The 25,613-nt window shown below is 47.4% G+C and overlaps 1 protein-coding gene across 6 annotated transcripts in view; it reads right to left on the bottom strand.

The window, feature by feature from the left end:
• The window catches only part of ADAMTS9 (ADAM metallopeptidase with thrombospondin type 1 motif 9), a 159,627-nt gene that overhangs the window by 72,612 nt on the left and 61,402 nt on the right, over nt 1-25,613 (bottom strand). For all 6 annotated transcript variants that reach the window (XR_012906430.2, XM_075938510.2, XM_075938509.2 and 3 more), the window contains 11 exons: nt 16,945-17,126; nt 16,719-16,855; nt 13,953-14,070; nt 13,581-13,676; nt 9,052-9,218; nt 8,810-8,939; nt 8,082-8,208; nt 5,555-5,765; nt 3,673-3,837; nt 2,582-2,746; nt 1,502-1,621 (listed from right to left, as the gene is read on the bottom strand). Coding sequence is in view for 5 of the 6 variants with exons in the window: in XM_075938510.2 (XP_075794625.2) it covers nt 1,502-1,621; nt 2,582-2,746; nt 3,673-3,837; nt 5,555-5,765; nt 8,082-8,208; nt 8,810-8,939; nt 9,052-9,218; nt 13,581-13,676; nt 13,953-14,070; nt 16,719-16,855; nt 16,945-17,126 (1,618 nt within the window). In the remaining variant the exon portion in view is untranslated. The remainder of the gene's footprint in view (nt 1-1,501; nt 1,622-2,581; nt 2,747-3,672; nt 3,838-5,554; nt 5,766-8,081; nt 8,209-8,809; nt 8,940-9,051; nt 9,219-13,580; nt 13,677-13,952; nt 14,071-16,718; nt 16,856-16,944; nt 17,127-25,613) is intronic.

The raw sequence follows: 25,613 nt of genomic DNA, 5'->3' as shown, positions 1-25,613 counted from the left end.
TACTGGTGCTGCTCCCCACCTCCTCTTTCTAGCCACAGTCCCCTCGGTACTGGCCATTAGGCTGTGCTGCCCTCCAACCAAGGCGCAACTCTATGGACACTAGCCATTAAGCTGTGCTGCCCGAGGGTGACGGACTGACTTAGGTTACTGACAGCAGCAGTAGCAATGTACACACGCCCCAGTGATCCGCCCCCCTTTCGGGATAGGGCGTGCACACATCACCACATGCAGACACAAATGCAATTTCTTGTATGTGTTGACATCAGTGGTATTTTTTTTAACACTCTCTCTTGTGAGCTTTGGATAGACAGACAGACAGAAACACACACACACACACACACGCGCGCACTTGCTCCATAAATGATTGTAATCTGGAGTGAAACTGGTATAAAACTGGGTGTGATAGTGAAGAATCAAGCCCACCGTGTTTCATGGCTGGAAGGTACTGTATCATCAAAAGAGCACTGCCCATTCTATTTAACCTCTGCAGACTTTACGGGCGGCTGGTGTTTATTGGAGCCCTGCCACGGCTGCCAGCAGCGGCTGAAGCCCCGGGCCCTTTCAGTCACCATGGGAACCCTGCGTGGAGTGCTCTGGGTGGCTCAGAAGGGCCGGCGGAGGGAGGCTAACCCAGCTTCGTCCCTCCTGTGAGCTCAGAGCCTCCCCTCCACACACACCTCGCCCAGAGGTCCGTCAATTCTGTCTGCCTCCCTGCGGTGGTGGAGACATTTGCGCTGAAGCTGGAGTCCCGGTTCTAGGATCCCACAAAAAGGGAGGGCCCCCCAGGCTATGTCTACACTCGCGGCTTCTTGCGTGTTTAATATGCAAATGAGGCTAAGCGTGGAATATCGCCGAGCCTCATTTGCATACCTAATGAGCCACCATTTTTTTCAGAAGAGGCTCTTGCGCCAGAAGGAGCGTCTACACTGCCCCTTCTTGCGCAAGAAAACCCCTCTTGCACAAAGCCGTCACACCTATTACTTTTCAGGAAGAGCGGCATTGCGCAAGAGGGGTTTTCTGGTGCAAGAAGGGGCAGTGTAGATGCTCCTTCTGGCGCAAGAGCCTCTTCTGCAAAAAACGGTGGCTCATTAGGTATGCAAATGAGGCTCGGCGATATTCCACGCATAGCCTCATTTGCATATTACTCGCGCAAGAAGCCGTGAGTGTAGACATAGCCTAAACGTCTACACCTCAATTCAAGAGGCCCATAACCCTGTGAACCTGCGACAGCTGCCACGGGCTAGCTGCAGGTGACCCATTGCAGTGTGGTCATTATAGCCTGGACTGGCGTAAATTAACACTGTTCCACTGAACTCCGAAAGCTACGCTGATTGACACCAGCAAGGACTCCGGCCCATGGGCCTTCAAAAGAGCAGTGCTCAGTACTGATTTCCTAAGCTGGGCCCAAGTTATTGTGAGGAAAGGCAGACTTATTTCTCTCCACCTGCAAGAGGCCAGGCGAGGAAGGGAACAAGAGAGGAAGCCAAGTGTGACGTTTTACCTGCGTGTCCGTCGGCCTGGTGGCAGCGTTACACTCATTGTCGTCCACGACTGACACATAGGCCCCCACGACACACTTCACCGCTCTCATCTGGTAGCCCTGCCCACAAGTCACTGTGCACTGGGAAGGGGGAAAAAATAAGACAAACACGTGCATATGACTGAATATAGATTTGACCTGGAAAATATTAAGCAGGGGGAGTGTATTTGGAGTGAATCATTTCTCTCATAACATCCACCAAAAGTTAAAAAAAAAAGAAGCCAGTTTCTTCTACTTCAGTCATTTCCACTTAAAATTAGGTCAAACTTAATTCACTGTTTCCGTCGGAACCCTGCATGCTTCATTTATCCTCTTCAAATATGGATGGATGAGTGTTTAAATGATTTCCCATTTGGTGGGATATGAATTTAGTATAATCCCTGTCACACTGCTTTACATACAGGCTGTGCAAACTTCCAGTAACATACCATGACTGTGAATGAAAGGCATGATGCCGGTCAGTAATTTGTGTGGTCCAGCTAACTTTCTTTTTTCCTTTAAAGAACTAACTCATGAAAAGTTACAGCTGCGGGGGGAAATCAAGGCAGCAGAATTCTCTGGAAGGCGTTAGCACAGATGGCTTATTTTCCCTCTCTGAAAATTAACGCGAAACATACCACAGAGATTAATGCAAGAGTTTGAAAAAGGGCTGCCTAAAGCCAACGGAAACTGCACTTATGAAATCAGGCTGCTTATTATTAAAAGGAGGGAATGCTGCCTAGTGGATAGAGCAGGGCAGCTGGGCTCCAGACCAACTCTTGGATGACGTTGGGCAAATCCCATCCCCCCTTTCTACCTCAGTTTCTCCATCTGTAAAATGCAGGCAGTGGTCCTAACCTCCTTGGTAACCTGCTTTGAGATGCTGAGCACCGTGTCAGAGTGGGAAGTGTGGTTATTTAGGTGCCTAAATACGGCCTTCGGCGTCGAAGCCTGGAAACCGATTTTGGAAACTCTTGGCTAATCTAGTACAAACACAAACGCCATGTCGCCCGCCAGTCCCTTCATACCAGGAGTGGACGGGAACGGAGTCTCTTACGTTACCTGTCCCCACGGTCCTACTTGCCAGGAGGCACATTCCTGCTGCTGACAGGTCTGCACAGACTCGGGCTTCGTCTCCGGGGCACAAAACCTGTCGTTTAATCGATCTTCTCCGAACTGGCACCAAGCCTGGCGGTGTTTGTGCCCTTTCCCACAGGTGACCAAGCACTGCAAGGAGTAAGTCAGACGCGGGGTCAGAGCCTTCGCTGGGGGGCAGGCACCGGCTGGGAATCTCCTCAGGATATTAAAAATGGACCAGAGACCTGCTGCAAAGAGCCACCAATTGTTTTCCTAGAGGCGTGTCTTTAACTGACAGCCTGCCCCTGTGCAAGGTGGGGGGAGGCAGCTCTGCCCTCCAGGAAGGGGTGGTACCTCAGGTGGAAGGGGTGGGGCCAGGGCAGAAAGCCCCCCTTCTCCGCATGCCTCCAGCCCCTAAGAGCTGCAGTAATGCCTCAATACCCTATCGCAGGTACAGTTTGGACCTCTAAAATCCAGGACTCTCTGGTCCAGCAGGGGCTGGAGGCAGCAGGGTGGCCCCTGTCCAGGGCTGGCGCGGTGAGGGGGTTGCTGGGCGCAGTGGGGCAGGCGGCAGGAAGCTCAGGGCCCACCGGGAGCGGAGCCCTACACCCGGCTAGGGAGCCTCGTCCGGCAAATTCTGCATCTCGGGACCAGGCAGGGTGCCAGAACAAGGGAGGGTTGACCAGTAAAGAGAAGAATGGCCAGTGGATCTGGGGTCATAGGGCCAACGGCGCCGTTTCCCCACCCTCATAGCCTGGGCTCCCAACTTTTCCCATGGGCGGGGCTGTGGAGAGCCCCTACAGAGCACAGTCAGCCCCAAACCCTTCACGCCCCTTTCCCACCAGCCCCCCAGTGGTTTCAATGGGAAAGAATCAGGTTTTAGAAGCCAGGTATTGGCTAGGCTGACTACAAAGTGCCGTGCTGCAGTAGTCACGTGGGGTCTGGGATATGAGCTACACGAGGCAGGGGAGGGATGGGAATAGCTTTTATTGGACCGACTTCTGTCGGTAAAAGAGACAAAACCTCTTGAGCCGCATGGAGCTCCCCTTTCAGGTTTTAAACCAGCGGACGCTTACTTCCGACCAGTCGCCTGTTCTCCACTGGGGACACAGGAAGTCACTGCAGCGCTGCACAATGAGTTTCTCCTGCTGGCTGCATTTGCTGTCGTCCAGGACGTCGTTGAGGGTGTTCACGCAGATGGCGCGCCGTCTCCTCGTGCCGCCGCCACAACTCTTCGAGCACTGGAAGAAAGAGACGCTCCATAAACATGGCAAGAAGCCCCTAGCCGGTCCTGTATCCTGACCTAGCTGCCTCAACAGGAGATGCAAGAAATCCCATAAAGAACAACTGCAGAAAAGCTGCCTCACAGAGCAAGGTTCTTCCTAATCCCGGATGGCCGGTTTTGACCAGAAGTACAGAGATCTGAATCCCTGATACAGTCATTTTTAAAAATCTTTCAAAGCACAATCGTATCTTGTGGCAATGAGTTCCACAGGTTATATTGTGGGTTGAGAATTCCATGATCAGTTTTAAATTGGCTGCCTTTCAATTTCATTCAGCTCGTGTCTTTTTGTACTTGCATGATGAGAAATGGCAAATAGCAGTGGCCCGATTTCATTTCTCTAGTCCAACCCTTGTTTTACTGCAGGGGTAGGGAACCCGTTCTTCGTTCGGGGGCCACTAACCCACAGAGAAATCAGTTGGGGGCCGCACAAAAATGAGAAGTAACCCCCCCTCAAAAAACCAAAAACCTCTCACTAATATGACCCCCCCCCTCCCCATTGAGGAGCAGAAAGACACTTCACACATTCCTCTCACACGCCAGAGCCTAGGGGGGCCTGGGCTATTAGGTTTTATGGGCCCCTCTAGGCTCTGGGATGGGGCCAAAAATGAGGGTTCGGTGTGTGGGAGGGAGTTGCCAGGAAGAAGGCTTGGAAGATCTGAGGGTGGTAAGGTGCGGGAGCAGGCTGGGAGTGGGAGGGACGATACAGGAGCAGAGTGGGGATGTATCAGCAGGCTAGGCTGAGGGTTTTGCAGGACTGGCGCGCCAGCCTGGGCTCCCCAATGTTGGATGGGGGAGCCCTGAGCCTTGGGCGCCCAGATCCAGGCAAGCTGGGGGCCGCATCCATCCGCCGGGGGGTAGATTCCCTATCTTTGTTTTACAGTCTCTACCCTTTATTCCAAGATGACTTTACACTCCTTGGGCACGTTATGTGGCCACAAGATGTGTGAATGCCAACGTGGTAAAAGATCAGACTGCCTCGCATTTTTTAAAGTAGTGCTCCTTCACAACACAGCCATGAAACCAAATCCCAGCTTTGTGTCAGCCTGCCTGCTCCGGCTGCGCGCAAACACTCTTACAGATGGCACGAGCAGCTGTACGTAAGGCCAAGTAAGGCCAAGATCTGTCTACAGACATTGGTGCTGGAAGTAAGGATGCGGGGAGGGGAGCAGGGGGAGAAAGCTGGATGCTGCTGCACCCCAAAATTTGAAGGGCTTTCCACTGAATACAGGGTTCCCAGTTTGGTTCAGTGGTGCTCAGCCCCCACGATCCAAACTGTTCCAGCACTTCTGTCGGAGGAATGCCAAAAGCCACGGCGGTTACTGGGCAGCTTTGAGCTTCTCCTGCCTGAGAGAACACGTTGGAAAAAAATCAGCATAAACGTCACCGTCTCCCAGTTCCACGTGCTATTTATAGCTGCCCGTTTCCCGGAACAGCTCCTCCCGAGGAGGGATCTAGGCAGGACTGAGTGACCGTAGACTGACTCTAATGCACGATGGGGGCTTCAAAGCAACAACAGCGCGGAGCTGAACACCTTGGCCGCGACAGCAGAGAACTGCCAGGCACTGGCCAAAAGTACTTTGATTCCTTAGGTCATGTTGGCCAAGTGCCTGCCCCCTTCAATATTTGATTGACAGCTATCCAGAATACACAGGCTTGTCACCACTCAGACTTACATCTGACCAGGCTGAATACCGCCATCCTCCGACATTACAGTCGCCAAAGCACTTCTCCCTAGTGTTTGGCTTGGCTTGGCCGTTGCAGAACCGGTCGTCGACTTTTTCCGTCTTCCCTTCCGACCGACTGTACTTCGTGCAGTAGACCTCCAGTGTTCGGTATCCCAGCCCACACTGAGCGGCACACTCGCTCTTTCTAGCAACATGCCACCTGGGCAGCAAAAAAAACCCCCACCAAAACCCACCGTCAGTAACTGGGCCAGTTTGATGCTGTCTGTATTAGAAAGGCAGGAAGAGTACAGAAAATACACCTGGTTTCGAGAGGAAAGGCGGAAGGAGAAAGGATAGCTGGTTTTTAGTATCCTGCATGTGTAACACAGTTAGTATCATGTTACACAAATGAGGAATGTATGTACTTTCATTATGCAGACTTTTAACTCGTTACCCCACCACCCAACAATTTGCCTCTTCAAAGAGTTCTCTAAAACATGAGCTAATTACTCCTTGCATTGCTCCTGGGATGTACATATATATGTATTATCAGCTTCTTGTTTTCAGCTGGGAAAACCAAGGCAATGAGTTTAAGTGACACACCCAAGGTCACAGAGTCAGTGGCAGAGCAAGGATTAGACTTCAGGATTTGCTAGATTTTAGGCCTTGGTTCTGATACCTGGACTATTTGCCAGCCTAAGAAACCCCAAAGCTTTCCAAAATCATGGCATCAAATGCATTGTACTGGCATGAGGCATATATCAAATGTAATTCCAGGGAGCAGTATGCCTTAGTCAATCTTGCAGCCCTCTAGGGTGGAACTGAGGAACTTATGCCCTGTTACAAGATGCATGATATGAAGAAAGAGTTATACCAGGGATTGAAAAGCACTTGCTCTTAGCTGGTGGCACTCCGATCCCGACATTTGCCAGGGAAGCGTTTTATTACCCACAGGCAGTGCTGCAAAAATTAAAACAATTCAACGGAGAATGGTGGGGTTTTTCTTCACCCTTCAGTTCTTGATTTCTCACAATTTCTGAATGCAGAAATCTTGATTTAAGGCTGGTTGGAACCAGCTTCATCAAGGCATCAGGTCAGAAGTTATCTTGTGGCCAGGGTGGTCAGCAGGGCACTGTGGGAAAGGCTGCAGCGCTTATTAAGGTCTACACAGTGCTTATTTCGAAATAGCAATTTTGAAATTGGCACTATTCCTCGTGGAAGGAGGTTGACCAATTCCAAAATAAGCCCGCTGCTATTTTGAATTAATTTCAAAATAACGGAATGGCTGTGTAGATGCTAGGAAAGTTATTTCAAAATAACTGGTGTTATTTCGAAACACCTTTGCTGTGTAGACATACCCTGAGTGGTTAACCTTTTCCCAACTTTTAGTTCCCTCTCTGGCGCTACTAACCTCTTAGCTGTTATCCCAACGGCCCAATCTACAGAGGTGGGAGAGAACCAGCCCATTTTCAGTTGGAAGCCTAGATAAAAACTAAACTGGCTCATAGCAGCCGCTTAACACCTCCCCCTTCCCATTGAGTTTGAAAGCAAAAAGGTGATACAGGTGAAATAATGGCTCTTTTGGAAACAGGGTTTTGTTCACACAATTTTCTCCACACTATACTCGTAAGTAAAGGATGAATCTCTCTAGTCTGTCCCCCTCAGTACCCAACTGTTGTCAAACCAGAGAATTTGCCAAACCATGGGAGGTCAATATTGTCTAGCAGCATTACCAACACTTCCACGGCTCACTGGGCTATTAGAAGACATTTAGAGGTAAACTAGAGCTAAAGAACAGCACAGAACACTGAGAGCCAGGACTGGTGGCTGTAAAACTTTATAGGACCACGGGAATCATGGCTACACCCATCATAAGTGGGCATCCAGCTCACGAAAATCATACCGGACCACAGATGTTGCTGGACCAAAGAACGTCAGATGAGAGAGGTACAACCTGTATTCAAAAATATACCTCACAGGCAGTTCTTTGGCTAAGGCCTTGATCCAGCAAAACACTTGAGCACATGCTGACAAGTAGCCCCATTAATTCCAGGAGGACAACTCACATGTTTAAAGCGAGGCTCATGCATTAGTTGCTTTGCTGGATTTGGGCTTACTTTTATTGATGCATTTATTTTTACAACTGCAGATTGCTGCTTCTGGAAAGACACAATGGCCATGCAGTTCTCAGCCTTCCTGGACAGGTCAGAATAGGAATCACAGGCATTTGTGTTGTGTTTCTACATTTCACAGCATCAAATAATGGACATAGCCCTTATAGTTAGTGCTTCTTTCACCACAGAAAGCTGAGGTGAAGAGAGCAAAACGTGTCCCTGCCTTAAGGAAGCCAGCAAGCAGCATTAACGCTCGGCCGACAGCAGCAGAATCCAACTCGTCAGCAGACTACAAGAGCAAGGTTATTGTCAGCTAGCGTAGATCTCTGAGAAACAAGGAACCACAAAAGACAGTAAAAGGAAAGAAGACGAGGCTATAAACAGAAGCTGTTAACGTATATGCATGACTGAGTAGCGTGCACCTTAATTCACATTCTGTGCCACAAAGCTCAGTCACTGGATCAGGTTGGGGGATTCGATCGCATCTTTGATCGGACACCATGAGCTGGTCAGATTCCCTGGTACAAATGGGTTTCCTTTTTCGTTCCCCTAAATAGAAAAAAGAATACGTGTGTGATGACAGACAGGAAAGTGACCCAGTCTATTTCCTCTCTGCGCATGATGTCAAAATAGCTTCTTAAAAATAATTCATATGGGCTCTGAAAAAAATCTATTTGATCTCTGCAAAAGTGGAGTTAAATAGTACCGGGGTGACCTCGAAAAGGACCTGGCTTGTTTAGATGGACTTTGGTACAACTGGGGAATGAGAGAGAGAGTGAGTGTAGAGAGGTACTGAGACAGATCCTCTTAAATGCTAACCCCAGCTCTGAGATGGACCCCCGTTGCAGCTCTGGGAATGGAAACGCCTGGTGCCTCAGTTTCCCCTTGCAACATATCCCCACCTGCCAAGGTTGTGATGAGGCACAGTGAGTGAATGTTTGGGAAGCACTTTGATGAGAAGTGCTAGAATAGTGCTATACATTATCCGCTGGCATAAGGCAGCCTAGATCATTCTACTTCTAAAGCTCTCACAAACAAGCCACCTCGTGCCATATAGAAGCTCATGGAAAGTACACGAAAATGCATTTGTCACCCCCACCAAAATCCAGAAAATGCCATGACCGACATGAAAATACACCGAAGTGCACACCTTGGCAAAGTTTACTGCAGGCTTGCCAGGGGCCGTAGATGTTCCAGTAAAATTGCTGAGGTTTGTCTTCAATCGGGATATTGAATGCGTATCGAACATCCGGGTTATACAAATTACCCACCGACAGAATCTGGGGAAAACACAGATACATTCGGGTGAATGGTAGCCCACCAATATCGGTGCTGTTTTCATGCCAAAAAAACCCAGTGGGGCTGCATTTACGTGAAGGAAAAGTACATTACCTGAAGAACAATTTCTTGTTCAATGCGCTCCGTTGAATTGATCCTTTCGATTGTATTGTCTGAGCCACTGTACTCAATCACAGCGTTCCCAACTTTGATTTCCCTTTTAAACATACTGACGACAAAGTCTCCATTCAAGATGAAGGCTCCATGACTGTTGGATAATGCTGCAGAAGAGATGTAAAAACTCATGTCAGTACATAAGAACGGCCGTACTGGGTCAGACCAAAGGTCCATCTAGCCCAGTGTCCTGTCTGCTGACAGTGGCCAGCACTAGAGGCCCTGGAGGAAGGGATTACAACAGGTAGTCATCACGTGATCCCTCCCCTGTCACCCATTTCCAGATACACAGAGGCTAGGGCCACCGTTCCTACCCATCCTGGCTAATAGCCATTGATGGACCTAACCTTCATGAATCTCTCTAGCTCTTTTTTGAACCCTGTTAAAATCCTAGTCTTCACAACATCCTATGGCAAGAAGTTCCACAGGTAACTCATGCACACCTAAGCAAGCACTTTATTTGAGGTCCCATATACATACATATTAAAACTATGGGGCCAGACCCTCTGCTGATAGAAAGTGGTGTAGCCACACTGGTTTCTCGGGAGCTCCTCTGATTTCCAGGAGCTGAGATGGTATTTCCAAAACTATGGGCCAGGCTTACTATCAGTGGGAGCAGAGAGAGGTTCCGGGTGTTGTGGGATCAGGCCCCCAAGCAGGAGACATTGCCCTGCTGCAGGGCCAGGCAAGTCAAGGCAGCGATACATTTTTGCAGCTTTTGCGATTTTTTCATTGAAAATCCTTATTTCAAGCTCTGCAAAACAAGGGGTTTTTGGGAAGTGGGGAGCTGCTGGAGTTCTCCAGGGAAGGGATGTGGAGCAATCGGCGGGACAGGCCTCGCCTCCTCGCTTGGGCCCTGGGCTGTGACCCCCAAGAGGAGCAGCCCCCCTCTGAGAAGAACCCGCTTGTCCTAACGCACCAGGGGCTGGAATGGCCACAGCTTCCCGACAGCCGCTGCCCCGAGAAGCTCTCAGGGCCAGCGAGGTGCTAGCCCACAATGGCATCTTGGATTTGAAACCCAGTAGTGGGGGAGTCTCTAAAAGCTTTGCGCTAGGAGTTATCCGGGGGCAGTTCTCCGGCTGGCCTGACACAGCAGGTCGGGCAAGATGATCACAGTGGGCCCAGGTGGCCTTGGAGCCACTGAATTATTTTGGAGAGATCCTGTACAGCCTCCTGCAGGAAAGCCCATGGGTTCTCCCGCGGAAGAGGGGCTTGAGGACAGGGGCAATACGCACATAGTGCCTGTGTAACCCACACACCTCGTGTGGGTCCCTGTCCCATGGAGTGGCACTTGGACCACTTACAACCAGAGAGAACAAGGGAGCTCCACAGCCATAGCTGAGAGCCAACTGGCTTTTAGCTCAAGCTGCGTGGAGGCTCTGACACTAAGCACCAGAGGTCCCAGGTTCGAATCTGCTCGGTGGTGGGTACACCTGCTGTGGGTACTGTGATGTACCACAGCTCCGCCCTAGGAGATCACTACACCGAACCCCCTGACAGCGGCGTGCAGCGCACAGACAATGTATGGCCCGCACGCGTCGCGATACATAGCGGTGTGGGTGCAAAGATGCTGCTTGAGCAAGGGGAGACCCCCCCCCCCCCCAGAGCACCTAAGGTATCTTCCCTGCACGGGCCTTCGTGTGCCGAAACAATGCCCCCCCACCTATACTGCCGTTTGTCGCAGCACTGTATCCTACAGCCTTTTCAGGCACATGGAGCGGCTGGAAACTTCCCCCCAATGACTGGGAAGGCAGCAGGGAAAGGCTCCGTCAGCTCCCTGTGGTGCATACAACCCTAGCTGAGGCTACAGGGGCATACACAGGGCAGGCCCGCTGACAGGGGGTGCAAGAGGGCAACTGCCCTGGAGCCCAATATTCAAAGGCCCCTGGGCCTCTGGCTGCTGCTCCACCCAAAGCACTGAGCCCTTTAAATTGCCACTGGTGCACTGTGCGCTCCTCTTAGGGGGAGGCGGGGGTGCCATGTGGCGTGTCTTAGGGGGAGGCGGGGGTGCCATGTGGCGTGCTCCAGGCCGTGCTGGGGGTGGACATATTGGTCTGGGTGGTGCTGGCGGCTGTAGCTCCGCCCCTGCCACCTGAGGCCACGCCCCTTCTTGGAGCACAGCGCCTCCCTCACACCTTGCCCAGGGGCCCAGCGTGGCTGTTGGCTCCCTCGCCAACGTGGCTACGCTGCGCTGTTTAGAGGGCTAACGTGGGTCTGCCTGGTTGTGGGAGGATTTTCCAGCTGCAGTATAAGCAGGCCCTAAATTGGCCCCAAGCCTTGTTAGCAGCAAGGCAGAATGCTGCAGGTGAACCTAACTCCAGGGCACAGGTGGTGGGGCAAAAAGAGGAGACAGCTTGGCGAACACCGTTTCTTTAAAAAGTGCATGTCAACTGCACCCCAAATATTGCAACCAAAGAATTACCCAGATACGGCTGGGCAAGGTTGTTAGCGGTAAATGTTGTCAGGCTATAGAAACTTTTCATCCTGCATTCAGGCCCGGGGTAGGCTGGTGCCGTATAATTTAGCTGCCTGGATTTCACTTTCCAATGGACAATTCAAAGAAGTCCGGCCAGCGTCTTTTTCCTTTCTTTTGTTTTATTCCAGATTTTGAGGTATGCAAAAGCACGAAAGGCTTAAAGCTTAACTGCTTTATAAAAGGAACCGTTTCCTGCAAACAGCAGTCTGCTGCACAACTTCACACTAATGCGATTATGTAGCTAATTTCCTAAGTTAGTTTCCCCACCATTTCACCCATCACAGCTACATTACTACAAAGGCTCTCTACTGTAAAAACCTAACGCTCCCATCAAAACATGGAAGGAGTGTTTGAAACCGAGCTAGGAGAGAGAACACAGCAAAAAAGACTGCACAGAAGCTAACACATCCATGGCCAAAGGAAAGCTGCAAAATGCAATGTTAGGTACAGCCCCAGCCAAATTCCTTATGCTTTTACGCTGCTAAGCAGCAAGATGACACATTAAAGGAATCCATTCCATTTCTTGCAAGTTCCTACTATAATAGGGGAGGCCGTTTAGACATCCGAAACTTGATGACAACATCAAATTCCTCCTAAATTGTTATGTAACTACTACAAGAGTCACACTATCCAGAGCCTACGATTTCACACTCAGTGAACTGCAAAATGAGTGGACACATGCACACTTTCTCTTTGCTTTTATGTGGGCCTAATATACACTACCCTGCAACATTAAAAAAGGATTTGACTTCATGCTTCTCAAGAAGATTAAAGCCCTCCAGAAAGAACTCAGAGGTTATTCTGGGCACGGGGGCCGGCACAGGGTAGACGGCTCTGAATACAGAAGATTATTTTTCTAGGAAAGAGACGAGGGAGGAATCTCTCCAGCTGGAGAAAGACATGAAGTGTTTGGAACGTTTTACAGTTCGCTTGGGTATCGAATCTTGCACATTAATCCTGTTTTGTTTCAACAGACACTTGCGTTCATAATGGATTTCGACATAAAATAATAGTGATATGTAAAAGGTCTCAGAGGGGGAGCCGTGTGAGTTGGCAACATTAAAAACGAGTAGTCCTGTGGCACCTTAACATCCTTTGTTACTCTCTAAGGTGCCACAGGGTTTCTCAATGTATAAAAGGGTAGAATTCCAGGATTGGGGCCATATAAAGTAGCAAATCCACTCAGCTGGATCCTACGGGAGCTCAGAGGTCTACATGCATGGATCAACTGTCAGGATCAGGGCCCAAATGATTCACTTGATTTGGTATTTCCTTTCCCCGCACGGTATTCTCATCAGCAAGATTTTCTACTGACAGCAAAGGAAATGTATCTTCTAAACTTTAAAACTGAGCAGACCACCATCACGCCATTTATTTTCTTTAGCATATCACTCTAGATTGAGCCTTTTGGCTCTGCTCTCAGTAAACTCAAGGCCTCAGGGGCAGCAAACGGGACTCAACGTCTCTGAACCTCCTCTTGCTTTCAGCTCACTTCCCCGTTCAGGCCTGGCCAGCTCTGCTTGGCATGGCTCCACCCACTCACAGGGAGGGAAAAGGTAGCTCCGCCCACTCACTTATGGGGAACAGAGCCTGACTGGTCCTGAAGGAGGGAATTTGCCAGACCAGTGGAGGTCCCTCCCAGCATGGCCCGTGCTGAACTCCTGCCACCTGCCCGGCCGTGGCTCCCCTGCCTTCACTGCCTGCTCCTTCACGTCTCCCCCTGAGTCACTGCTGCCTGCCCTATGGCCCGACCTCCCTATACCTGGTCTCTGTGGTCCAGGGACATCCCTGGTCCTGCCAGACCATGGATGTTGCCGGACCAGAAAGTCCCAGTTAAGGGAGGTACAACTGTACCACTAGCATGAGGAAGGCTAGTCGGTTTGGGAGCTGTCCTGTGCCTATCTTTGACCATGAAAATTAAATAGCCCTTAGTTGAGAAAGAACCCGTGTAAATAGCACGTGTCTCGGCACTCTAACGGGCATTACAACTTACCAAGGTAGTTATCGTCTTCGGGTTTCCCTGAGTAACTGTGCTGCCGCACATCAATATTTGTAGCACCAGCGGGTATGCGTACCACGGTGTTATAGCCTAAAACAATGGAGCAGAAACGTCAAAACTATTCTGCCGCCCATTCCTATGCATTTTGCATGGCCGGAGGGAAATCTTTTAAAAATGTAAAATGACCAGGCATTGCACAATCCAAATTTTTCATTTAAAGGTAGCATAAATCATTAGAGACTAGATTCTGCCACACTTGGAAGGATTTTGCGGTTTACATGAATGAGCATTTTCACAGACTGTATGTGGTTAATGCATCGATAGCCTTGCATTTTTCTCTGTACCATTTTGGTGACGGAGTCTTACCATAATGCACAGTATTGAATGTGCCCGCGACAGTTTTGCATGAAGAGTTATCGCCACCACAAACACCACATTTGTCTCTTCTTGCCTTTGAATTGAGCACGTGATCGCAGCCAGCTTGCTTTAAGGGAAAAAGTTGAAAAATTGGATCGAGCAAATGTTAAATAGGCCAGAATTTACAACTCTCCTAATTGAATCATATTAACCACCTGTATACAAAGACCACTGCCAAACGATTTCCCCCTCTCTTCCACATAATTTAGAGTGTAACCATTTTACCCTTAAGGATGTTTGGGTAACCATTTTAATGATAGTGCTTAACCGATGAACCGTTTTAACCTACGTCCCATGGCCAAGTCTGCACCACCCAATGCAGCTGGGATGCTCTACTCCAACTCTGGTGGCAGCTAGTCACGCTAAGAGGCAAGGGCTGGTTAACCAGTAAGCAGACTGGTAAGCACAAGGCTTCCTGTTATTCTTAGCAGTTAATGGTTAACATCCCTACTTATGGCTGGTTTTTAAGCAGAGGTTCTCAAAAGACAAGGACTCACTGTAATCAAATGTGGAGTTTGCATACTGCAACACTACAACAGTTAGAACATTAGAACATAAGAACATAAGAATGGCCGTACTGGGTCAGACCAAAGGTCCATCTAGCCTAGTAGCCTGTCTGCCGACAGTGGCCAGCACCAGGTGCTCCAGAGAGGGTGGACCGAAAACAATGATCAAGCGATTTGTCTCCTGCCATCCCTCTCCAGCCTCTGACAAACAGAGGCCAGGGACACCATTTCTATCCCCTGGCTAATAGCCTTTTATGGACCTAACCTCCATGAAATTATCTAGCTTCTCTTTAAACTCTATTATAGTCCTAGCCTTCACAGCCTCCTCTGGCAAGGAGTTCCACAGGTTGACTACATGCTGTGTGAAGAAGAACTTTCTTTTATTACTTTTAAACCTGCTACCCATTAATTTCATTTGGTGTCCTCTAGTTCTTCTAATATGGGAACTAATAACTAACTTTTCTTTATTCACCCTCTCCACACCACTCATGATTTTATAGACATCTATCATATCCCCCGTCAGTCTCCTCTTTTCTAAACTGAACAGTCCCAGTCATTTTAACTTTTCTTCATATGGGACCCGTTCCAAACCCCTAATCATTTTAGTTGCCCTTTTCTGAACCCTTTCCAAGGCCAAAATATCTTTTTTGAGGTGAGGAGACCACATCTGTACACAGTATTCAAGATGTGGGCGTACCATAGTTTTATACAGGGGCAGTAAGATATTTTGTGTCTCATTTTCTATCCCTTTCTTAATAATTCCTAGCAACCAATTTGCCTTTTTGACCACCACTGCACACTGTGTGGAAGTTTTCAGAGAACTATCCACGATATCCCCAAGATCTCTTTCCTGATTTGTCATAGCCAAATTAGCCCCCATCATACTGTACGTATAGTTGGCGTTATTTTTCCTGATGTGCATTACTTTACACTTATCCACATTAAATTTCATTTGCCATTTTGTTGCCCAATCACTCAGTTTGGTGAGATCTTTTTGGAGTCCCTCACAGTCTGCTTCTGTCTTGACTATCCTAAACAGTTTGGTATCATCCGCAAACTTTACCACCTCACTGCTTACCCCTTTCTCCAGATCATTTATGAATAAGTTGAACAGGATTGATCCCAGGACTGACCCTTGGGGGACACTGACAGTTGGGGATCTCTTTCCCTAACGGACAGTTTATTAGCTTCAAAGGGGTGGCCAAGTAAGTCTGTAACTGGAAAAACTTAAAAAACAACAGTCTAGCACAATGTTTCTTAAAGTGTGTTCCGTGGCACACCAGTGTGCCACAAGGCAGTCGGATGTGTGTTGCAGAGAGAACAGAGTTCAAAAGTGTTGCAGAGAGAACAAAATGGCCACCCTTAAAGGGGCAAGCCTCCTTTTTTTTTTTTTGCTAAACAAAAAGTCCTTGGTGTTCCCCATAAAAAAATTGTTTGGTGTTCCTCAGTCTTAAAAAGTTTAAGAAACACTGGTCTAGCAGCACCTTAAAGACTAACAAAACATGCAGATATGTTCATGAGCTTTCATGGGTACAACCCACTTCTTCAGATGACTGTTTATTGTACTTCATTCCCAAAGAATGCATGCTCATTCCCAAAGAAGACTTAGCATCAAGGAATTTCATTTTTCTGCCTGCGACTGAGCCATGGCTAGAAGAAGAAAAAGATGGCAATGTTGTCCCATTGAAAAATTGCCCTGTGTACAAGGGAGCTTCCATTTGGGGAGACACTGAGTCACTCTCGACTAGGTTATTCTCAGCTAAAGTAGAATAGCATTAAAATTATTGTGAAAAATTCCAGCAGGTCAGACTTTCAAAAGAGCACAGGGCTAGATTTTTCATGTGCTCAAAATTGGATTCAGATTTCAAGAGTGTTCAGCACCCAGAAACTGCAACACTTATGGACAGATTTTCAAAGAGTTCAGTGTTGAAAGTCCGGCCATTGCTTAAGGTGCCAAAGCAGTTGCTGAGGTCTCTGGAAAATCTAGCCCTTGTTGGGAGCACTGAGCCCTCTGAAAATTCATCAAAGAGCATATGACCATGACAATAGGACTTCCTTGATATGCCTCAGGACTTCACAACATCCTCCTGCAAGGAGTTCCACAGGTTGACTGTGTATGGTGTGAAGAATGTGCAAGTGGGCTAGAGAACTGAGCTTTGCAATATAAACATGAAAACAAGGCCGTTAAACAGCAGAAAGAAATATTTACCCGACAAAGTCCTTGCACACAGATGTCATTTGTATCTGGGCCACAAGGGGTACCATCCACAACTCGGTCCCTGAGCTGATAGTAGGCAGTGTTTCCTGCTACTCTGCAGAACAACTTGCACCGATCTTTCATTAAAACTGAAAAAGCCAAAGATCGTGTTATCTTCATTCCATTCCCTTGTGCAGCCATTGCCAAGAGGCTGACGTTAAAGTCGTGACATACTCACTTCCACTGTATTTAGGAACCCAACGCACATTAGGAGGTAGACCGTTAATGTTAAAATGCTTCCCATCAAAGTCAGCACACTGCTCATCTCGGAAGTCTTTCTTTAGTTTAGAGCATGGTTCAGTGTTGCAGGATTTAAATTTCATTCGACGACCCACGCAATATTTCCCACCGTTCTTGGGCCTGTGGGAAAAAAAATCAGTTTAGTTCTAAGAGGCAATGTATCAACCGAGCCTGTTCTTGGAGTTCAACCTCTCTCTCCCCCAGTATATCCATTTGTGGAACTTTCCATCGTCTGAGGCTCTCAACCTCACTCTCCCATCTCATGCCAGCTGTTCTTCCAAATGAGAACGGAGGCTATGAAATAGATCAAGGCCATTCCTGCATTGGCCAAGAAAGTGGTTAGAATGCTATCCATTCTCATAAGAACGGCTGTACTGGGTCAGATCAAAGGTCCATCTAGCCCAGTATCCTGTCTTCTAACAGTGGCCAATGCCAGGCACCCCAGAGGGAATGAATAGAACAGGGAATCATCAAGTGATCCATCCCATTGCCCATTCTCAGCTTCTGACAAACTGAGTGACACCATTCCTGCCCGTCCTGGCGAATAACCATCAATGAATCTATGTAGCTCTTTTTTGAACCCTCTTAAAATCCCGGTCTTCACAATCTCCTGTGGCAAGGAGTTCCTCAGGTTGATTGTGCACTGTGTGAAGAAATACTTCCTTTTGTTTGTTTTTTTAAACCTGCTGCCTATTACTTGGTTACCCCTAGTTCTTATGCTATGGGAACAAGTAAAGTAAATAACTTTTCCTTATTCACTTTTTCCACACCAGTCATGATTTTATAGACCTCTGTCATATCCCCCCTTGGTCTTCATCTTGGAAAAGAGACAAGTGCCAGTCTTATTAATCGCTCCTCATATGGCAGCTATTCCAAACCCCTAATCAGTTTTGTTGCCCTTTTCGGAACTTTTTCCAACACCAAGATTTTTTAGTTTGAGATGAGGCGAGCACATCTGCACACACAGCTCAAGAATGGGGAAGCAGACTTATACAGAGGCAATAAGATAGTCTCTGTCTTATTCTTTATCCCTTCTTATATTTATTTAAGAGTAAGTTAGATAAATGTCTATCAGGGATGGTCTAGACAGTATTTGGTCCTGCCATGAGGGCAGGGGACTGGACCCGATGACCAGTCCTAGTATTCTAAGATTCTATGATTCTTAATGCGTCCCCACATTCTGTTTGCTTTGCTGATGGCTGCTGCACATGGAATGGATGTTTTCAGAGACGTCTCTGCAATGATTCCAATGCGTCTCCTTTCCCAAGGACTGTGCCTGCAGCCTCTGTGGTACAGGAGCACGTATGTTATTCTTTCTAGGTTACCCTCCCCCTGGGGAACAGGTGGTGGAGTTCTTATGAGCACGTGGAGAGCTTGTCCTTAACTGTTACATTATTCTTTCATAGTGATTCTGTGACACAACCACCAAAGCCTGCAGCCTTCCACCGGCTTTCGCCAGCCTTCCAAAACGGAAGAGGACTTTGGTCTCTACTCCTGCCCTCCACCTCATTGCACAATAACAGCTGTTCTGCATGGTAGAGGGGTAGGGAAGAAACTTAAACTTTTCCCAAGGACTTTAGCGAGCCTTGGATCAGGTGCAATGCTACTCGTGACTGGTCTTTCAATCGAGTTCAAGACAGTCAAGATTTCAACATTTCTTCTGGTTCTGAGGAAGAGCCTATATTTTGTTCTTGCGTGTATTTTGGCAAGATCTCACAGTGACAGCTAAATACTGCATGCAGGAAGTAATAAGAACAAAGACAACAAAAATGAAGATTTTTGGGGGGGGTGGAGGGAGCAAGACATAGGGAGTTGCAGCCTACAGCTCATCACAACAAAGCCCTTATCATTTGTTACTTCTCACCACGGGAGTAGGATACCTGAAGGGCAGATAGATTAGATACACAACTCAGACAGCTCAGAGTCAAAGCGGGCTGGAATACAGGCAAGAACAGGGAGTTGAAAGGGGAACCTCAAAGAAGTTTACACAGCAGTTTACCGCTTTCTCCAGGTCACTTATGAATACATTGAACGGCACTGCTTCCTGTATGGACCCTGGCTAGACACCAGTATTTACCTCTTTCCATTCTGAAGACTGGCCATTTATTCCTACCCCTTGTTTCCTATCTCTTAACCAGTTACAATCCAGTTTTAACGAATGAAAATCTTTTCACCAGGACAATTCCAGCCAGTACTTTTTGTCATCTCCTTGTGCTCCCCCACCTGGCTCCTGTATCCACTTTTTGTCTCTTTCCTGATTTTTAAAATGTTAAATTCTATAGACCTTGCGCTGTGTTTGCACCGCGCGTCACACAATCGGCTCCTGGTGTGTGACTGAGAACCCGAGGTACCATGATGACACAAATAAACAAACAAACACCATCACAATGTGGCACTGGGAAAAGTCCATTTAGTCCAGAAGAGTTTGTTGTAGCCATTGTCTACACCTGCAACTTACCACGGAAAGTTCAAAAGATGATAAAATGTGATGTAAGTAGAGACGTGCTAGATCACACATTCAAATATGGGTTTATTTGTTTGATGACATAATCAAACACAACAACAGCTCTCCTTTTTTACCCTAGTATTGCCAAAGGCAAGAATGGAATTTCAGGAACCAACTACAGAAATAGATTGCAGAACTAGCCTTCATATGCAAATTTGCCACTATCTCTCCTGGTTTGAACAAAGACATGAACTGGATGGGCCATTATATTTAACATCCAGATGACATCAAAAGTCTCTATGGTGCTACAGAGCTATTCTTCCTCTTCCCCCCTTCCACACCCCCCCAAAAAAGATAGGACACTTTAAGGTGTCATGAAGTGACTCATGAAAAAACAGTATCCATAAGCTACACAGAACAGTACATGCGCACGCAGGGGGCCCGAGTTAAGTCTCATCACAGCTTTTGGGCATGGAAAATTTCCACATTAAGTCTCCTCAAATCCAACTCTTTGCATTTCATATTCTCTTTTTAGACTAGTCCGTAAGAGGCCAAGACCACTCCAAATTAATACATGGCGGCTTGAGGCTGAAATGTTCTGTCCTGTAGGGGGCAGTGTCACACAATCTCAGAGGGGAGTTTTGTAAAATATATATATATATATATATATATATATATATATATATATATATAGGACATTGACTGTCTACTGGCGTTTGGTGCCTAGCTTCTATTTGTGCCTCAGAAAACACCTCCTGATGAAACTACAGTAGCATCTGCATCCCCTTCAGGAGGCTTATGGACAAAACAAATTACAGGGGAAGCTTTCCAAACTCAAATATATTTGGCAATTCTCTTAATGAGCCACAAGACAAAGAAAGTGACCCAAAAAGAAATGGTGCGAATGTAAGAGGCTCTTCAGTGACTACCATGGCAACAAGTGATTGGGGGGAAAAATGACATGATTGGAAAAAAGACACACTAGATCTCAATTGGGTAGCAAACCGCCTAGCATCAAAAATACATCTGCCCATATCTATAGCAATAATGCTTAGCTCTTACATAGTGTTTCTCTTCTGCAGATCTCAAAATGCTTAATCGGTGGAAGCAGCAGCAGTAATACCTGTTGGACAGACATGTAACTAAGGCCCTGGCGTGCCTAGAAGCCTGAGGCCTGCATCAGGACCCTCCTGTGCTCGGAGCTGTACGCACACAGAAGGGGAAAAAAAGAGTCCCTGTTCCAATCTACGGATAAGACAAGAGACAGCAACCAGATGGCTATAGACGTAACAGAGAAACAGAAAGAAACAATGACATTATATTGATCAGCACAACAGGCAGGCGTCTCAGCACGCTAGCAGTCTAATGATCCCAGGGAAAAAATGGGAGCTCTTCCGAGTGGGCTCACACTCTGACTTGCTCTCTAGTGAAAAGCCTCACACAAATCTGATACTCCATTCCCTACCTTGGGTTACTTAAGAAGAGATTATGGGTTTTCTGCCCATCTTTCCCTACTGTTAACACATGTAGGACGTGGTTTTAGATACGGATAGGCAGACGTTTCATCTCACTCAAAGACGGCAAAAGAAGTACAAGCTAGAAAGGCTCTGATTGCCTGCTAGCAGCTTCCTCTCCTCAGTGAATAAAAGGTGGTTGTAATGTAGATCATTTCATTCTTCTCTTGACAGAGAGGGCAAGATTCTGGCTTTAAGCAAAGGCTAGGGGCAGATACTTTCACAAAAAATCCTGAACATGGCAAGAAAAAAAAATTTGATTAAGCCAAAAAAAAATAAATTGCTGCGCCTTTAAATATCTCCACGCTCCTCGCTCCCCCCGCCCTCGCCAGATGCAGCAAGGGAGGAATGTCCCCACCGGCCTTCTGTCTGAGAGAAACAGAAAGTACCGGACATTTTACATTTTTCCAGTATTTTCTGGGTTTTTTTTTACCGGACAGGGCCCAGAAATAACGGACACCTGGCATCCCTAGCAAAGGGTGATGCCTAAGCTCATCTCAGAACTCTGCAGTCTTGTCTACTTGGCCCTGTATTTAAACCCATTGCAGATGCGCTTGATTCAGATTAAAGTTGGCTTATTGTGGTTGACCCTGCTCCTAATCATCTGAAGCTCAATCAACCGAATTTTAATTGACACCAGGGTAACATGGTAGGGTTCAACCCAGGGGAAAAGGCTGGCTCACTGAAGCAGCACACGTAGGCGAGGCGGGAGACACGGGCCTGGGGAGCTATCTTCTCTGTCCCTTACCAAGGAGTTCTAATCGACGGCTGGCTCTCTCAGCACCAGTGACGCTCTCACTTCCCAGTCCCATGCCGGCTCAGCCAGCTGGGCAGGGAGGGGCGGGTAAAACCAGGGCTCCAACCATTCTCTAGCTCTGCTCCGGGGAGGAAGGTAGCCAATGAGCAACTGTGTGTACTTCCCGTCGATGCCTCAGTAGGGGCTCTTGCTCACTTCTGAAGGCACAAAGTCTAAGTCAGAACCTGGCCCTCTAGGCAGGTAGCTAGCCAGTACCGTATTGACCATCTTACCACAGAAATAGGAGGTCATCGGACCTGGAACTGGGGGGCCAACAGCTCCCACAGGCTCCTGGGCAAGGTGTGGGGGGCCCTGGCTTCATACCTCTGAAAGGGGTGGGGCTTGAGTGGTAGGGGCGGGGCCAGGGCAGCCAGCCCTCAGAGCTGCCTGGATCACAGCGCTGGATTTCCCCCTCCCCCAGCCTTCAGAGCCACGTGGAACATGCGGGCGCAGCACTCCAGCAGCAATTTAAAGGGGCCCAGTGCTCCGGCCACTGCTGCAGCGGCCAGGCACCCCCAGTCCTTTTAAATCACCAGGCCCTGGGGCAACTGCCCCTTTTGCCTCCCGCCGTTGGCAGGCCTGACTGGGACAGGCCTTCCACTTGCGTATATTGCTGCGGCTCCATGGAAAAGTTTTCCGTTAAAAGCATTTTCGGAAAAGCGCGTCTAGATTGGCAGGACGCATTTCCGGAAAAGCACTTTTTGCAGAAAAGCGTCCGTGGCCAATCTAGACACGCTTTTCGGCAAAAAAGCCCCGATCGTCATTTTCGCGATTGGGGCTTTTTTACGGAAAACACTACTGTGCTGTCTACACTGGCCCTTTTCCGGAACAGTTTTCTGGAAAAAGACTTTTGCCCGAACGGGAGCAGCATAGTTTTTCCAGAAAAGCACTGATGATTTTACATTAGATCATCAGTGCTTTTCCGGAAATTCAAGCAGCCAGTGTAGACAGCTGGCAAGTTTTTCCGGAAAAGCGGCTGATTTTCCGGAATAACTTGCCAGTGTAGACACAGCCATACAGTACTGGCGGCTTCGATCTTAAAGCAGGAAATAGAATCGACGCTATTGTTATTATTATAAACACATGCAACCAGGCACCAGAAGCATTTGGTCCCCTGAGTAATCCAACCTACTACAGCAAATGCCAAAACAAACCCAGGCACGATGGCCTTACAGCGCTGACACCATGCCGTCTTGGAACACGACTCGGAACTAGGTCAGTGTTTTCTGATGTCATTCTTAGCCAAAAAGTTATTTTAATTAAAAAAAAAAAAAGAGAGTCAGGAATTTCTGCTTGAGGAGTCATAGCTGGTCAAGCATACCAAACATCCACTTTTCTGGAATGAGATGCGGAAAACCAAAACGCACATTCCATTGCCTTCCAACCCTCAATCAGTAGTGCTCAAGGTTCAGTGCTTGCATGAGAACAGAGAACAAAGCGATCATTTACTTTTTAGTGCCAAAGTTTTCATCCGGGGGCGAACGTTACAGATCTTCTTAAACCAAAATAATTCATCGTGGGCTTGCCTGGATTTTTCTGACCCAAGGATTACTGTAGTTTCAGTTGGAGAACATTTTCCATTTCTATTGCAAAGTCACTTCTACAAGTTCACGGTGACCTTAAATTATGCAAACCTCTGCAGAAGCAAGTTTTAAAAGAGAGAAATACTTCACAACTGTGGCATTTTGAAACACAATGCTTCCATTAACAAACAGATGTCATTAACAGAAGATGTAGTTTCCATATTAAGGTAGAAACAAGAACATGCAGAAGTTTTGTCATATATAATACTATTTCAAAAACCCTATACAATTGGACCTCTTTTTGAGATTAGAGGCAATGTACTGCAGACAAGGACCTACCATAAACCAAAGGATGCTAACACTTGCCACGGGCTGTCAGCTTCGTAACTTTGCTATTCAATTTCCCTTCTGTCAGTATTTGAGGCTTCAACGCATTTTGCATTGATTCTTCTTTTTCAAACTAGCCCCAAATCACTCTGATAACTTTTGAGAGGCCCTTGAAAAACTTTACAATCTTTGACAGAGCCAGGGAAAACAAACAGCTGAATGTAACCCTGAAAAATAAATCAGCCTCATATGACATATTTTTCAAAGGTGGATTTTCACCAATAGTAGGTGACATTTTTAATGTCAGGAAGAAATAAAGATGCATTAGCCAGTACAGTCTAATACTTCTTACGGATAGCTATCAACAAAGGGACAGATGATGGAAAACTAAGTAATTCATGCACACAAACCTGCTCAGTCTATACATACTCCTACCATTTCTGTAGAAGCATCTGTATTATCAGGTAACTTCTGTTGTTGACTGTTTCTCCAGTCTAGCAATATTCCCCTTCCAACTCTGCTACACCCACTCCCACACAGCTGAATCGCTGCTATAGACTCAAAGATCCTTCACTTTCAGTATGTGGCCCAGTGACTGGAAATAGGAGACAGACCTGGGTTCTCCTCCCTGCTCTCACACTGACCTGTCTGGACTATATAAAGCATTCTATGTAAAAGCCAAGCTTTATTATTTTTCACATGTGCTTCTCAAGTCATCATCAGAGCGATTATAGTCTACATGAACAGAGCTGGACACAAGCCCACTGTCCAGCTTTATTATTATTTAAGTTTGCAGATGATACCAAACTGGGTGGGGTTGCAACTTCTTTGGAGGATAGGGAAATAATTCAAAATGACCTTAGCAAGTTAGAGAAATGGTCAGAGGTAAACAGGATGAGGTTTAATAAAGAGAAATGCAAAGTGCTCCACTTAGGAAGGAACAATCAGTTCCATACATACAAGATGGGAAGCGACTGTCTAGGAAGGAGCATGGCGGAAAGGGATCTAGGGGTCATAGTGGACCACAAGTTGAATATGAGTCAACAGTGTGATGCTGTTGCAAAAAAAGCAAATATGATTCTAGGTTGTATCAACAGGTGTGTTGTAAACAAAACTCGTGAAGTCATTCTGCCGCTCTACTCTGCACTAGTTAGGCCTCAGCTGGAGTACTGTGTCCAGTTCTGGGCGCCACATTTCAAGGAAGATGTGGAGAAATTGGAAAGGGTGCAGAGAAGAGCGACAAGAATGATTAAAGGTTTAGAGAACATGACCTATGAAGCCAGGCTTCATGAACTGGGCTTGTTTAGTTTGGAAAAAAGAAGATTAAGGGGGGACATGATAGCGGTTTTCAAATATCTAAAAGGGTGTCACAAGGAGGAAGGAGAAAACTTGTTCCTCTTGGTTTCTGAGGACAGGACAAGGAGTAATGGGCTTAAAGTGCAGCAAGGGAGGTTTAGATTGGACATTAGGAAAAAATTCCTAACTGTCAGGGTGGTCAAATATTGGAATAAATTGCCAAGGGAGGTGGTGGAATCTCCCTCTCTGGAGATATTTAAGAACAGGTTAGATAGACATCTGTCAGGGATGGTGTAGACGGAGCTTGGTCCTGCCTTGAGGGCGGGGGGCTGGACTCGATGACCTCTCGAGGTCCCTTCCAGTCCTATTATTCTATGATTATAGGCAGTCTACTTGTACACTGCAGCATCGCACATCTGTGTGGGCACAAGTGACATATTGTACAAGCATCACGCTCAAGGGTGCTCTGACCACACACAACGGGGGATCGGAGTGTGCAAATTCGATTAATGGCCTCGAGGTGATCGCTTTTGCAAGCGTGCACATGGATGAAGTCAACCCACTGCAAATTTCACCCCCACCGTTTTGCACGAATGTGGCTGAGTGTTTCAGCGTTGCATCCGTTAAGCCAAGTGTCGCTAGCACGCTGGTATCCCGACCCAATATTTCACGCTAGTGCTAGACTTCCAGAGTTACTCCCAGTTT

Source organism: Pelodiscus sinensis, chromosome 11 (genome assembly GCF_052426305.1).
Source record: "Pelodiscus sinensis isolate ZL-2025 chromosome 11, ASM5242630v1, whole genome shotgun sequence".
NCBI lineage: Eukaryota > Metazoa > Chordata > Testudines > Trionychidae > Pelodiscus > Pelodiscus sinensis.
This window is presented reverse-complemented; position numbering and strand designations above follow the sequence as displayed.